At 37.0% G+C, this 13,862-nt stretch overlaps 1 protein-coding gene across 8 annotated transcripts in view; it reads right to left on the bottom strand.

Annotated features, from left to right (window-relative positions):
• LOC150081336 (uncharacterized) overlaps positions 1–13,862 on the bottom strand; it is a 290,310-nt gene that overhangs the window by 21,642 nt on the left and 254,806 nt on the right. For all 8 annotated transcript variants that reach the window (XM_090379683.1, XM_090379684.1, XM_090379685.1 and 5 more), the window contains one exon: positions 11,709–11,828. In XM_090379683.1, coding sequence (XP_090235809.1) covers positions 11,709–11,828 — 120 coding nt within the window. The remainder of the gene's footprint in view (positions 1–11,708; positions 11,829–13,862) is intronic.

Genomic DNA, 13,862 nt, shown 5'->3' with positions numbered 1-13,862 from the left:
TTGGAGGCTTGACATCCCAGCTCCAACCACTTGATGTCAGCATTAACAAACCCTTCAAAGCTGACATGAGAGACGAATGGAACCAATGGATGAAGTCTTCTGGGGACAATTTGACACCAGCAGGAAGAGTGAAGAAACCAACTATCGGAAAAGTTTGTATCTGGGTGAAAAGATCCTGGGATATCAAGATTGAGATCGCTGTCAAGTCATTTAAGAAGTGTGGCATTTCAAATGCCATAGATGGAACTGAGGACGAGGCAATATATGAAGACAGTGATTCGTCATCAGACACAGATGAGGACAAGCTAATGGATGGGAGTTTTGAGAGTGATGAATTTTATGATGAATAAAACTTGAGTTCAATAACTTTATGTAATACATTTTTTTTCAAATTTGGGGCCCCAAAATTAAGGTGCGTCTTATACATGGGGAAATACAGTAACAGCTAATTCACTAAAGTTGAGTGATCAGTTAAGAAATAGTTCTCTGAAGGTTTGTTAACTGCTGGATAGGCCCTGTACATATTTTCACATTTTGGTGTCAATTTCTCACACAGAATAGTTGGGAATGCACTTTTATAGATTAAAAGTAACACTTGTCTTCTGAGGCAAAGTGGTTGGTTTAGAGCAGAGGTTCCTAAACTTCCTCGGTTCACAGCGCCCTTAGTGTTCCAGTCATTTTTCACAGCACCCCTAGGCCAACAGAAATACCCAACACAGTGGTTTTTGACCTTTTAATATATACCTATATAATAATTTTATTCTTTATATAGAGGTACTAAATAAAGATCAATTATAGATCACCACAAAATTAAAAAGATACAGTACAACGGATACCATACACCTTTTTATAATGAAATAAATGTATAAATTAAAAAAAAAATTAAAATAAAATAATAATAACTTTAAGTAACTTAAACCGAAATTACATGGCACCCCAAGAATGTTGTTGCGGCACCCCAGTCGGAAACCTCTGGTTTAGAGGCTTCAGCATACAGTAATGTATCTGAAGCCGCTAAACCAGAGGTTTCCGACTTGATGTCAGCATTTGGTTTTTCACAGTTGTAAACCAGTGCTCCATAATCCAGTTGGGATCTTAATAAGGCTCTATACAACTTTAATGGTGTGTTCTTGTTTGCTTCACACTTTGCAGATAACTCTTAGGATATTTAATTTCTGTAAAGTTTGTTCTAAGATGTTTTGTGTGATAAACAGGTCAATTTTTATTAAGGGTATTCCAAGAAATCATACACTTGGTGTTATTAGGATCACATATTTTCCTAGCATTAGTTCTGGTTCTGGATGATTCATTTCATAAAAATTGTTTAAACCACATGCAGCTGGAAAAAATTTTATCCCAAATTATACCAGTGTTATTTGTTTAGAAATTTAGATGATACAAAGGTTGGCAGGGTCGTTAAGGACAATACTGACGCTATGCTGCTGCAACAGGATCTGGACAGGTTGAACAGATGGGCTGAGAGGTGGCAAATGAGGTTTAACATCGACAAATGTAAAGTGCTGCATATGGGAAACAGTAACCCCAGAGCAACGTATCAACTCTGCGGTACTACACTGACAGTGGTGGAGAATGAAAAGGACCTGGGGGTAATTGTGCAGGCAGATATGAAGTTCTCTGAGCAGTGCAGACGAGCTGCAAGAGTAGCTCATGGTGTCTTGTCAATGATATACAGGAATTTTTCTAGCAGGGATAAGGAGGTGATTATTCCCTTGTATAAGGCAATGGTAAGGCCACATCTTGAGTACTGTATACAGGTGTGGAGGCCTCATTTCAAGAAGGATGTAGAGCTGCTGGAACGGGTTCAGAGAAGGGCAACAAGATTAGTAAATGGAACAAAGGGTTGCTCTTACGAAGAAAGGCTTAAGTTTTGCAAATTACAGAGTCTGGAGACTAGGCACCGGCGAGGTGATCTGATAGAGGTGTATAAGGCTTTGAATGGTTTGAGCATGCTCAATGCCAATGGGATTCTTCATCTTTCTCAGAATAATCACCTCAGAGGGCATAAATTCAAATTGAGGAAGGACGGATGTCGGATAGATGTGCGGAAATTTGCCTTTGGCCAGCGGGTGGTTGGTTGGTGGAACCGACTTCCATCACTGGTTGTTGAAGTTGATAGCCTAAACAAATTTAAAGCTCAACTGGACAGGTATTTCGAACAAACGGAGGGGTGAAATGGGAGTGGGTTTTTTTTTTTTTTTTGGCTGATGCTGAATAAGCTTGCTTTCTTGCATCATATGCCTCTGCTAATGCTAAAATGCTAATGCTAAATTTGAAAACCATTGTTTAGAGTCTGTGTAATGACTTTATTGATTGCAGACTATAGTTGGCATTCTATTGTTTGCATATTTTGGGAATGATGAGAAATGCTAAAATCATAAAGGGTGTGTACTGCTATTTGGTGTTTGTTTTGTTAATGAGTTGATTTTCATGATAAACAGGATAGCAATGATTACTACTAATCCCTGTGGTACTGCTTCCTTCAAGACCTATGATAATATGGTAAGTATTTTAACTTTGAAGGTTTGTGTGGTAAAACGTTTCAGATATATAACGGAAGATATTTCTTATTCCAAAGTTATGAAATGCCCCTGAAATACTTCCATGTCATACACTTTTCTATATCTAAAAAACATACTATTACTAAAATGTTATTTTCTGATGAAAAGATTTCTTACGTTATTTTTATCATTATGTCCGAAGTGAACCTATTGTTTTTCTAAAACCAAACTGGAACAAGTAGGTCATGGGCCTCGAGACACCACGTGGGTCAGGTATTTAATATATTTTCAAGGGTTTTTCTTCTAAGACAGCTAATTAAGATCATGTAATGACAGTGGTTCAGAATTGTGGAAAATCTATCTGGTTTTGTGAAGGCTAAGGCCATTGCATTATGATGCCACTGATTTCCTCTTCTCTTTTTACTTGGATAACTACTTGATCTTTTAACTTCTTAGAGAGGGCTCTGATTCTCTTTAAAAATTACAGCTGTGAATTACAGGCTCCGAAAAAAGCGATAAGTGTTTGCCGTTTTATTTACCTAATGTTATTTTATATTGTACTTTATAAATAGCCTTATAGTTCTAGTTCCGCTGGTTATTTTTATTTTTAATTTAGATAAGAGCTTTAAGAATGATTTCACAGAACTTTAGGTAATTCGGCACTACACCATACTGCATTAAAAATCCATGGCTTCCAGATGCAGAAGAGTCTGCCGCCTAAGAAATATTGCAGTTGCAAAGGCTTTGTTTTCGCATTACGTTAGGTAGCTCTAACGTAAGATTATATAGTGTAATGTGCATCACTGCATTTAGGATTCTATTGGATAGTGTAGTATTGACAATTAATTAATTAAATTTATTGATCTTATTAATTTAAAATATCATGCCCCAGACTAGAGCAGCAAAGCAACGGGCACAAAATGGCAGGAGTGCTGCGATTCGGGGGAGAACTGAAGGGGTGGGAGATTCTCCTACACGTCACAGCCTAAAAAAATGTGCAACTTGTGAAACGTTTGCTGAACTCTCTGGAACAGAATATGATCTAGCCACGAAGGATGTCTTTGTGTGTGCCAGGTGCAGAGTGTCTAGAAATTAGGCGTCAACTCAGCATTCTGATGAGCATCTATGAGAGCTTGAGGTGTAGAGTAGATGCCCTCGAAGAAATTAATATGAGGGGCCCATCAAGCTCTCAGCTGCCCAACTCAATGCCAGAGCTCACTATTGTGCATCAGGCAACACAGAGGCAATCTTCAAGGCAGAATGCGCTGGTCCCACAAGAGTTAGTTATTGTTGACGACTCTATTGTCAGGGAGACAGGTAATATATTGTGTAAAAAGGATGGATGGAATAGGACCAGGGTATGTCTGCCAGGAATAAAAGTTGATGTTGTGAAGCAGATATCATCTTTTAAGGGCACAAAGGGTGATATTGTTGTACATGTTGGCACCAATGACATTAAGAGTAGGAGATCTGTAGATTTACTTAACAAGTACAGGTCAATGTTGGAAAAAAATCGTGAGTTGGGGTTAAATTTGAAAGTGTCTGCAATTCTGCATAGACATGATAGGAGGAAGCACGTGATGAAAGCATTGTCAATCAAGTCGACCCTGGAGGGATTGTGCAAGGCTGGTGGGGTAAAATTTTTTTCATTGTGGTCTCTGCTTGTTAACAGGAGAGACTGCTTCTACAGGGATGGGATACATTTAAATAAAAAGGGTGCAAGAATATTTGTTGATGCTATCGAGGCAGTGTAGGTGGGTCAGAACACTATTAGCCTGGGGGGAATTCACAGACTAAAAGGTTAAAAGTAGCCACAGGCAGAGGTGAAGGTGATTTTCTTTCACTACTTGTATCAGAATAAGCAGTGACCTAGAGCGAAGGGTGCTGGGGATTTCAGGGACTGATGGCAGTCATCATGAAACAAATAAATATATGGGATGTGTTAGGGTAACTAAAAATAAGAATAGGCAGCTCTTTAAAAAAAAAAAATATATATATATATATAGGTGCCAGTACTCATTCTTTGCTATCAGGAAAAATTGAAAATGAAAAGTACTCTAAAATTTTTTTTCCTGATATTGTTACTTTAATAGTAATGTTTTTGGAAGAACAACAAATTTAGTATATTAACACAGTTTATTAAGCATAAATTTATTATTCAAGTATATAAAAAAATAAATAAAATGTGAGTAAAATAAGTAAATAAGTCGGTCAATTACTGAGTGCCGGGCACTCAGGATGAAGGGTCTGTAGTCACAAATGGTTGTTAGTGTAGCATCACAAATAGAGAGCTTTATGGTACCGAAAAAAGTTTCTAGTACCCCGGCTTGGCCTAAAACTGAGGAACTAACGAAAACGTCTATTTGAGTCTTTCCAGCTGTTGTGAATGACAAGGGTGGGAGAAGCGACTCCAACTTCTTCCTGGAGAAGCGATTATTAAAGTCTTGGGGAAGCAGCAACTGGCAGGTGAGGGCCATGCAAGATTCCACACAGGCGCCTCCCCACCACCACTGTCTCAACACTGGCTCTCTGAGTACCTCCTTGCCGGGACAACTCCAGCTTTGAAAATTGTTAAAAAATACTTCTCGTCACAAAATTTATAAATGACCTTTATAGAATTATTAACTAACTATTTAGCAACCTTTTTGTCACCAGAAGGAGAGTTAATTAGTACAAAGAAGTGCGCTATTGAAGTGCAATAAAATATTGTTTTTTTTTTAAATTTGAACACAAAAAGTAAATGATAGATTTCAATCGGAATAGTTTTTCCTTGATAAGCATTGAATAACGCATAGATAATGCGATTTTCAAATTTTTAGCTCCATTAGTAAGGGAAATAGAGTCGGGAGCACGAAAATTACATTTTCCTGTCTGGTGCCACCATAATAAAACTTATTCAATGAACTCTTTCCAATGTATAATAAGCTATAGGTTGCCAACATCTTATTCCCACATTTACCCCCCCCCCCCACATTTCTCAGACAAATTTTTGTCAAAAACAATCAATATGGTGTTACGTTGGCCCACATGATGTACAAACCCATGCAAAATTTCAAGTCAAGGATTGAGTGATTCCAGGTGCTGTGACAGATGGACGGACAGACAGACAGACAACCGAGTGACATTATAAGGGTCCTTTGCTAGCTATGGACCCTAAAAATAATAAGTAAAAATAATTTCATAATAAAGTTTTTGCAGAATATTACAAATTTTTATTAAGTTCTCATCCAACACCCTATGCCAACTTCTTTTCTTCCTCTTTGTGTGTCTCTTGCTGAATGGCATTTCCGAAGCAGCCACAAATCGACATATTTTGCTGGATCGCAGTGGGTAAGCGGTGGGCCTACAATTTTAAGAAACAGTAGTGAAGAAACGGTTTTTGTCATCAACGAAACTCTGTTTGGGCTGGTGATCAGATTCATTGGTGAAAATCCTCATTCACATTCACTCGATGAAATTGGTATCATACTCAAGAGTGTCCATAAAATGCTTCAATTCTTCCGAAACTATCTTTTCAATTAGGTATTCCTGAAATCCACGAATTGTATCTCTTTCATTTAACTGTAACTTAATTGACAATTTTCTAACTTCATTATCACCAACTGCCAACAATTCATGTTTAGGTTTAATACCTTCGTTGTCCTTGTTTTCCTTCTCTCGTCATCAGTATTGTCACTAGTTCTTAAATTTGAATTTTTTATTTTATTTATTATTTTGAAACTGTCCAAAATGTCAGTGTCATTTGAATATTCAAGTACTGTGACCATGTAAACAAAGATATTAATAAAATTACTCTCTCCTAATTCTTAAACAGGGTGCTTACAGTTGATTCACAGGTGTCTAACCTACAGCCTGCCCGGAAAGTGAACTAAAACGGCATTTTAAATTTCGTTAATCAAAAAAATTCTCATTAAATGTTTTGTTCAGTAAATGTGTATTGTACTTAATAAAATTTTCGAATATTTTCAATTTTTCTTTTACATGCAACCAGATATGGAAAATGTAACACACTAAAGAAATCTAACTTTGAATTTTTTTTTGAATATAGCCCCTGTACGGGAAAGGTTAGGACACCACTGCAGTAGAAGGTGGACCAGGGCCCACTGGGAATACCCCTTGATCTGCTCACTGTTGACCAGCATGACTTCTCTGTATGTGAGACAGGTGGTCAGATAGGTTTTACCGGGTACCACTAAGTTGTAGAATACTAATCCCTTTAGCTCTCTTAATTCGCGCAGCAGCACTAATTGCCTAAAGGCCAGAAATGCAAACAGTGTGTACTGAGTTAATTCTCTCCTAATCTGTTCGCTACATGAAAATTTTCTTTGCTCAATGGAATGTATTTTAAATGTAACTTCCAAGGGGAATTCAAAATAATTTGCTATAAAAAGACTTTGTTAAACTTAGTAATTTAATTACTAAGTAATTAAGTAATTTTAATTATTAAATTACTAAGTTCAACTTAGTAATTTAGAATTATAAAAATGGTTATACAGTTTTATATAGAAAGTATCTTAACAATAAACAGTGAAAAATGCAACTTTATTTGAATAGTAAGTAAACATGTGAAAACAATTTACAGAATATTATAAATTTCGAAGTGCACTGCATCCAAATGTCTCATGTCACTGTTAATAAAGGTGCCGGTACACAGTACCGTTGTGTACCATCCCAAAAAAAAAAAAAGCACTGAGAATAGGTGCATGTATACCAATGCTGGAAGTATAGTAAATAAATTTGATGAATTTCAAGTGTTGGTCAAGACATCAAAGGTGGATATTGTTGGGATATCAGAGATGTGGTGTCACACAGATATAAGCAGAATTGGAATTTGGGGAGTACAATGTGTTATGTTGTTATTTGGTTTTTAGGAGCATTAGCAACTAAGGCCATATTGCTCCGGGATATGCGGTGGTCATTCCCTGACCTTTCCGCATCCTCCGTATTTGGTGGTGACGGGCTCGAACCCCAGTCTAATCAAGAAGCATGTGCTAGGCACTGCTGCTCCTTCCCACCTGGCTACGGAGGCGCCTGTGTACAATGTGTACAGAAAGGATAGACAGGACAGGAAGGGAGGAGGAGTTATGCCGTTAATTAAGAAAAACATAAAATCAAAGGAAGTGCATCCAGTTGATATAGATGAACAGTGCAATGCTGAGTCAGTGTAATGCGACATGAGCACTAGGGAAAGCAAAAAATAAGAGTAGGAGTGTGTTATAGGCCTAATGACTACAACGAACAATTGTACAGAGAAATAGAGTGGGCTAGTAAATCAGAATGTCTTGTAATGGGAGATTTTAACTTCCCAGATACTGGCTGGAACTTGTGAGTTGGTCACTCACCCACTAGCAAGACTTTTGTGGATTTATTGGATGAATGTTTTCTGCAGCAGCATGTTCCAGAGGCAACCAGAGAGGGTAATACTCTTGATCTGGTTATCAGCAGTGATCATTCGTGTATTAAGAATTTGCAGATAAAGGAACCACTAGGTGGCAGCTTTTTTTTTTTTTTTTTTTGTTAGTTGTTTGCGCATCGGCTTCTGTGGCCATAATGCACCTCCCAAAGATTTTGCATTTTACTTTGATCCAAGCCCAAGGCGGAATTCGAACCCACGACCTTTGGGCTGCCAGGGAGGCACTTTACCCACCTGGCTAGCCCGGTCGGCCTAGGTGGCAGTGATCACAGTTTACTGATGTGGGATTTACTTAAAGATATAATTACTATCAGGGTTAAAGGAAAGGGTTTTAGCTTCCGTAAAGGTGACTACAGTGGCCTCAGACAGTTTTTAAATTCTGTACAGTGAGACTAACTTATGATGTTACCAACAGCAAATTCTAAGTGGGAAGCATTCAAGGAATTATTTGTGGAAGCTACTAGACGTTTCATACCTATTAAGTAATATTGTTCAAGGTTTAGGCCTAAATGGTTGTCAAATGAACTGAGACTCGTGACAGAGAAGAAAAATGCATAGGATGCATATAAATTATCAGGCAACACAAAAGCCTATGGCAGATATAAGCTAGTTTGTAATCAAGTCACAAAGGAGATTAGGCAAACAAAGGCAGATTACGAGAAATCTTTGGCAAAGGATGCTAAGAAAAACAGCAAGGATCTCTTTACTTCTAAGCAAACCTTTAGCCATGATTATGAGAACTTCCTTGGGCTCAGGGGAGGTCCCCACAGACTGGAGACATGCCAATGTATCCCTAATTCACAAAGGGGGATCGAAGGGGGGGTGACATGAGTAATTACAGGCCAGTTAGTTTAACTTCTGTTCCGGCTAAAATAATGGAGTCACTGGTTAAAGATGCATTGCAGGACCATCTAGACAAGACCACAGCAATAATTCAGACACAGCATGAGTTTGTTAAGGGAAAGTCTGGTCTGAAAAATTTGATTGGATACTATGATGTGATAAAAAAGGAACTGGATGCAAAAAATTATTTTGATTACCATATACTTGGATTTCAGGAAAACTTTTGACACTGTTGCACATGGAAGACTACTCTACAAACTGGAGCAGAATGGTATTAAAGGTAAGTTGCTATAATGGATAAAAGGGTGGTTGAATGGGAGAAGACAGAGGGTGGTAATCAATGGGCACTGCTCTTCGTGGACTAATGTTATTAGTGGAGTTCCGCAGGGTTTGGTGTTGGGCCCACTGTTTTGTATATTTATCAATGATACTGATGAAGGTATATCAGGCTTAGTGTCGAAGTTTGCAGATGATACAAAGGTTGACAGGATTGTTAATGACAGTAATTGCAGTGTGCTACTGCAACAGGATTTAGAAAATTTGGGCAGATGGGCTGAGAAGTGGCAACTGAAGTTTAACCTTGACAAATGCAAAGTACTGCATATGGGTAGAAGTAACCCCAGAGAAACGTACCAGCTGTGTGGTACTACACTTCAGGTGGTAGAAAAGGAAAAAGACCTGGGAGTAATTGTGCAGTCAGATATGAAGTTTTCTGAGCAATGCAGACAGGCTGCCAGGGCAGGTCATGGGGTTTTGTCAATGATATATAGGAATTTTGCTAGCAGAGAAAAGGAGGTGATTGTCCCTCTGTATAAGGCAATGGTCAGGCCACACCTTGAGTACTGTGTACAGGTCTGGAGGCCTCATTTTAGGAAGGATGTAGATTTGCTTGAGCGTGTACAGAGAATGGCAACAAGATTGGTGAAGGGAATGAAGGGATTCTCTTACCAAGAGAGACTTAAATTCTGCAAATTGCAGTGGCTGGAGACTAGGCACCTGCGAGGTGATCTGATTGAGGTGCATAAAGCCCTGAATGGGTTGAGCACGCTAAATTTTGATGGGATTCTTCCACTTGCTCAGATTACGAACCTAAGGGGGCATAAATTCAAACTGAGGGTGGTTAATTGCTGGAACAAACTTCCATCTGTCGCTGTGGAAGTTGATAGCTTAAATAAATTCAAGGAGGAACTGGACAAACATTTAGAGGGAATGGTTGTGATTTTTTTTTTTTTTTTGGTTGATGCTACATAAGCTCATATACTTGCTTTCTTGCATCATATGCTTCTATTACTATTTACTCTTCTGGTGCATTGAGGATATTCCAATCCATGATTAATCCTCAAAGGGAAGGTTCCCATCCCACAATTACTCCTTTTGAAGTATTCAAGGTGGAATGAGATGTAACTGTTAATGAAATTTTCTCAAAAGTTTTTACCTTTGGTAGCTGTTCTGCTTGTTTTTTTGGTTTATCATTTCTACTAGTAAGCCTTCTGATTTCAGTTGTCTGAATGTTTTAGGTAAACTAGCTATGCTTTTCAGAGATTTTGAATGGAAGATAATCTTTCCATGAATTTTATGTTGATAATGTCAGTAACTAAGAATAGTGGTGCAACAAGAAGGTATATCTGTTTTCTGTTACTTTGCTGAACTTGCATTAATTTCCTGATGGGTTAAGCAGTGGCTTCATACTCTGCCCTTTTTAGCAAGCAAAATTTTCTGCCATGGTTCCTGGCCATGCCAAGAGAGCAGGAGCAATACCAACCAGTGATCAAGAAACTAGGAAAGTTAGTTGGGTTACTAATAAAAAAGACTTTCCCTTCTGAGCTCATTTGTACTGCGTTTAGAACTAGAAGCTGCTGATTATAAGTTGGGAGGGGGGGGTTGAATGAACATCAAACAAAACCCAACATATCTTTTACTTCTGGTAGAGTTATTCCCTGGAGCAGTAAATACTGCTGCTTTCTTCATATTTTCATGGTATGCAGCCAATGGTTTTGTGGATGGTACATAGCAGAAATAGTGATATTATGGTATCCTTAATGCCATTCTACCAACACTGGTGTAGTTTTATGGTGCAGGAAGTTTTTCAACAAGGCAATTTCCATCTGTTAGTGTGTGGCAAGGACCACGTTAACTCTATGGCCAAAATGCCATGGCCTCACCTGAAGAGGGGCCTCATTTTCGGTGTAAATATTTTCTAAAGTAGTGATAAAAATTTCTAATAATAATAAACCAAGAACACGTGTAATATAAAAGCATATTTAAACTTAACTTGTTAAGTGTTTAAATTTTATTCTTATACCTTTTTATTGTATAATAAATAAGTTAAAAGTTTCTACTAAAATTGTTAAGTCAAAAAACAAAACATTTTTGACCTCTTATTTTACACTTTTATCAAGGAATTATTCACAACGTTAAAAGGGCCTCAAATTTATGTATAGCTGGGGGCCTATTTCATCTTTAATCTGGCCCTCTGTGTGGCAGCTTGGTTTGGGAAGAATAATATACTAATGGACTAGCATGCTCAGATTCCAACAGAACTGCTGTGGGATGCATCTAGAAAGATGCAAGGACTTATTCATGGAGGCCAACACCACTTGCTCAATTAAAAAATTGTTCTGACAGAGAAATGGCAACCTATTTCTGTCAACATATCATAAATTTCAGAAATTTTTTTCTACTAAGCCTATGTGCTATATTAGATGCCAATAGAAGCCTACATTGTATAAAAATTTGATGTGTAAACTTTTGGTATGTTTTATATTAATGTTCCAATACTTTTGTTAATAGTGTAAAATGTTAATGGCTTTTATAGAAAAATAAATATTAATGTGTTAATTATTCTAAAGAAATGATAGGTATTATAAATGTAATTTTAAATGAATCTGTTCATTAATTAAAATCATAAGCCACAGAATAAATTTCATGCTTACCTCCTTTTTAATTGATTTTGTCCTTGCATCATCAATTGATTGACTTTTACTACGAGATGGTGATTGAGAAATCGAACGACGTTTAACAGGTACTGGTGATAATGAATGTTCTCTTTTTTCCTGAAATTAGAAAATGAATATGACTAAAATCTTTTAAAACTGGATTACTATTTCATTCACTCAATTCATGTTTCAAATAATATGGCAGCTATGAGATTGATAACCAAGATTTTAGATTACTATATTTATTTAATGCACATGCGATACATTTCTGCAGCATATATATATGTGGACTGGAATAATTAAGATTAGAGCATGACCTTGTGATAAACAACTCGGATATTCCAGCCACTATAGAACCTTCCACAACCTATTCTAAGGGCAGATTGAAATAAATCATGTATTTCCAAAATTTCCCATCTCTTGGAGGACCAGAATACATCTTTTCCAGCCATAAACATGAAAACAACCTGCTATCTCTACTACAAGACAAAAAAAAAAAAAAAATCTCAGGAGCAGCACAAATTGCTAATGCCAACAATTTGAAAATCCCCATTCTGTTTGGATTTCCTGTTTGTTGTGTGAAATACCACCCTGATGGAAATTCTGCTCAATCACTAATCAACATTTTCTCCTCAGTTATGTCCTTCCTAAAAACCCAGATCTCTCTCTACTATATACAGGAGTTCGAAAATGACAGCTCATCCATCACCATCCACCCAGCAGATACCTTGGATAATTTTGGCATTAAACTTATTTTCACTTAAGTTCATCTAGACAATACCAAAAAGCTATTACCACGAAAAATCTGAAGACTGCAAGTCTTTATCTGCAACCCTTCCTCTCCACAGGTAAACATCCTTAAACTTGACCTTATGGAGTTTTAGAAGGTCACCCATATCCCATCTTTAATGGAGAATGTTCAGTCAAAACTGGTCTGAGCTTGCCCAGTTCCCTCCCACTCATCTTGTTGAAATATTTACTGCTAAATAATAATAATAATAAATTTTCCTTCATATGCTACATGGCCAGAGCCAGGGGGGGGGGGGTTTACTGCAGTTAAAGTGAACCTACACACCTGTATATGCAAGTACAAAGGCTAACGAAGGGCTGCACTTGTGGGAGTATATATGCTCAACTTCATAATGCAGTAACTGTCCCTATATACATTACCTCAAGGCCACAACCAGCTCTCTTTTATCTATAGTAGTGTATATTATAAATAGGACACTGTCATTCATTTTGCAATACTATATACAGGAATATTATGAAGGGTTTTGCATTTTCTGACCAGTGACAAATTCTATAAGAGATTTACATTCTACAATAATTTGAATTGGAATTATCACAGGGTGTCCACTGAGAAAGGAACCCAAGCTATCACAAATTACATTGAAATATCATAAAAATTTGTTTATATACATTCATTTTTTAAATAAATAAATATGATGATCCATTTAAATTGTAAATGAAGCATGCAGTCACAGATTTTATTCAACTATTCAGTTTCATTTGATTCGATTTCATTCAACTATTCAGCCACAGATTAATTATTCTGGGTGGAGACTTGCTGAGGAGCAGCCAGTTCTTGGAACATCCAGATTGTTGCCTACACAAAATTGTTATGGATGGATGCCATAAGAACAATCAAAACACTTGACTTGGTCACTGCAGATTTGTAGCTATTTACTCGGCAGTGAAGGCATTCTGAGGTGTACCAAAAACAATGGTAGCTCACCTGACAGGTGCCCAACTTTCTTTTTAATTTCTGAAAAATGCGTGGGTTTTTTTTAACTACTGCTTGAGCACTGCCAATATTTCATCTTTTCTTAATGGAATGCAAATAAAAGGTGTAAAACACTGTTTTACACCTTTTATTTTCAAAATAAATAAAAATAAAAAATAAAAAAAAACATTCTAAACAAAATAGAGACATCAATCTTTTAGTCTCTTTCATTCTCCAATTTTTAAGGACATTAAATGTGTGAAATTTCTAATGTGTATGCATATATCTTGCAGCTTATGTTTATTATTATTTGAATTCTTCATTATTTGAATAATGAAGTTGCCAGATTACATGAGCAGAAAAAGATGGCATGGAAAAGTTTCAGAGCAATAAAAAATACTGAAGCCTATAACAGCTACAAATTGATC

Source organism: Mastigoproctus giganteus, chromosome 8 (assembly GCF_048544385.1).
Source record: "Mastigoproctus giganteus isolate SK-2022 chromosome 8, ASM4854438v1, whole genome shotgun sequence".
In the NCBI taxonomy this organism is placed as follows: Eukaryota; Metazoa; Arthropoda; class Arachnida; order Uropygi; family Thelyphonidae; genus Mastigoproctus; species Mastigoproctus giganteus.
The sequence above is the reverse complement of the archived record's forward strand: the minus strand, read 5'-3'. Positions and strand labels throughout refer to the sequence as shown.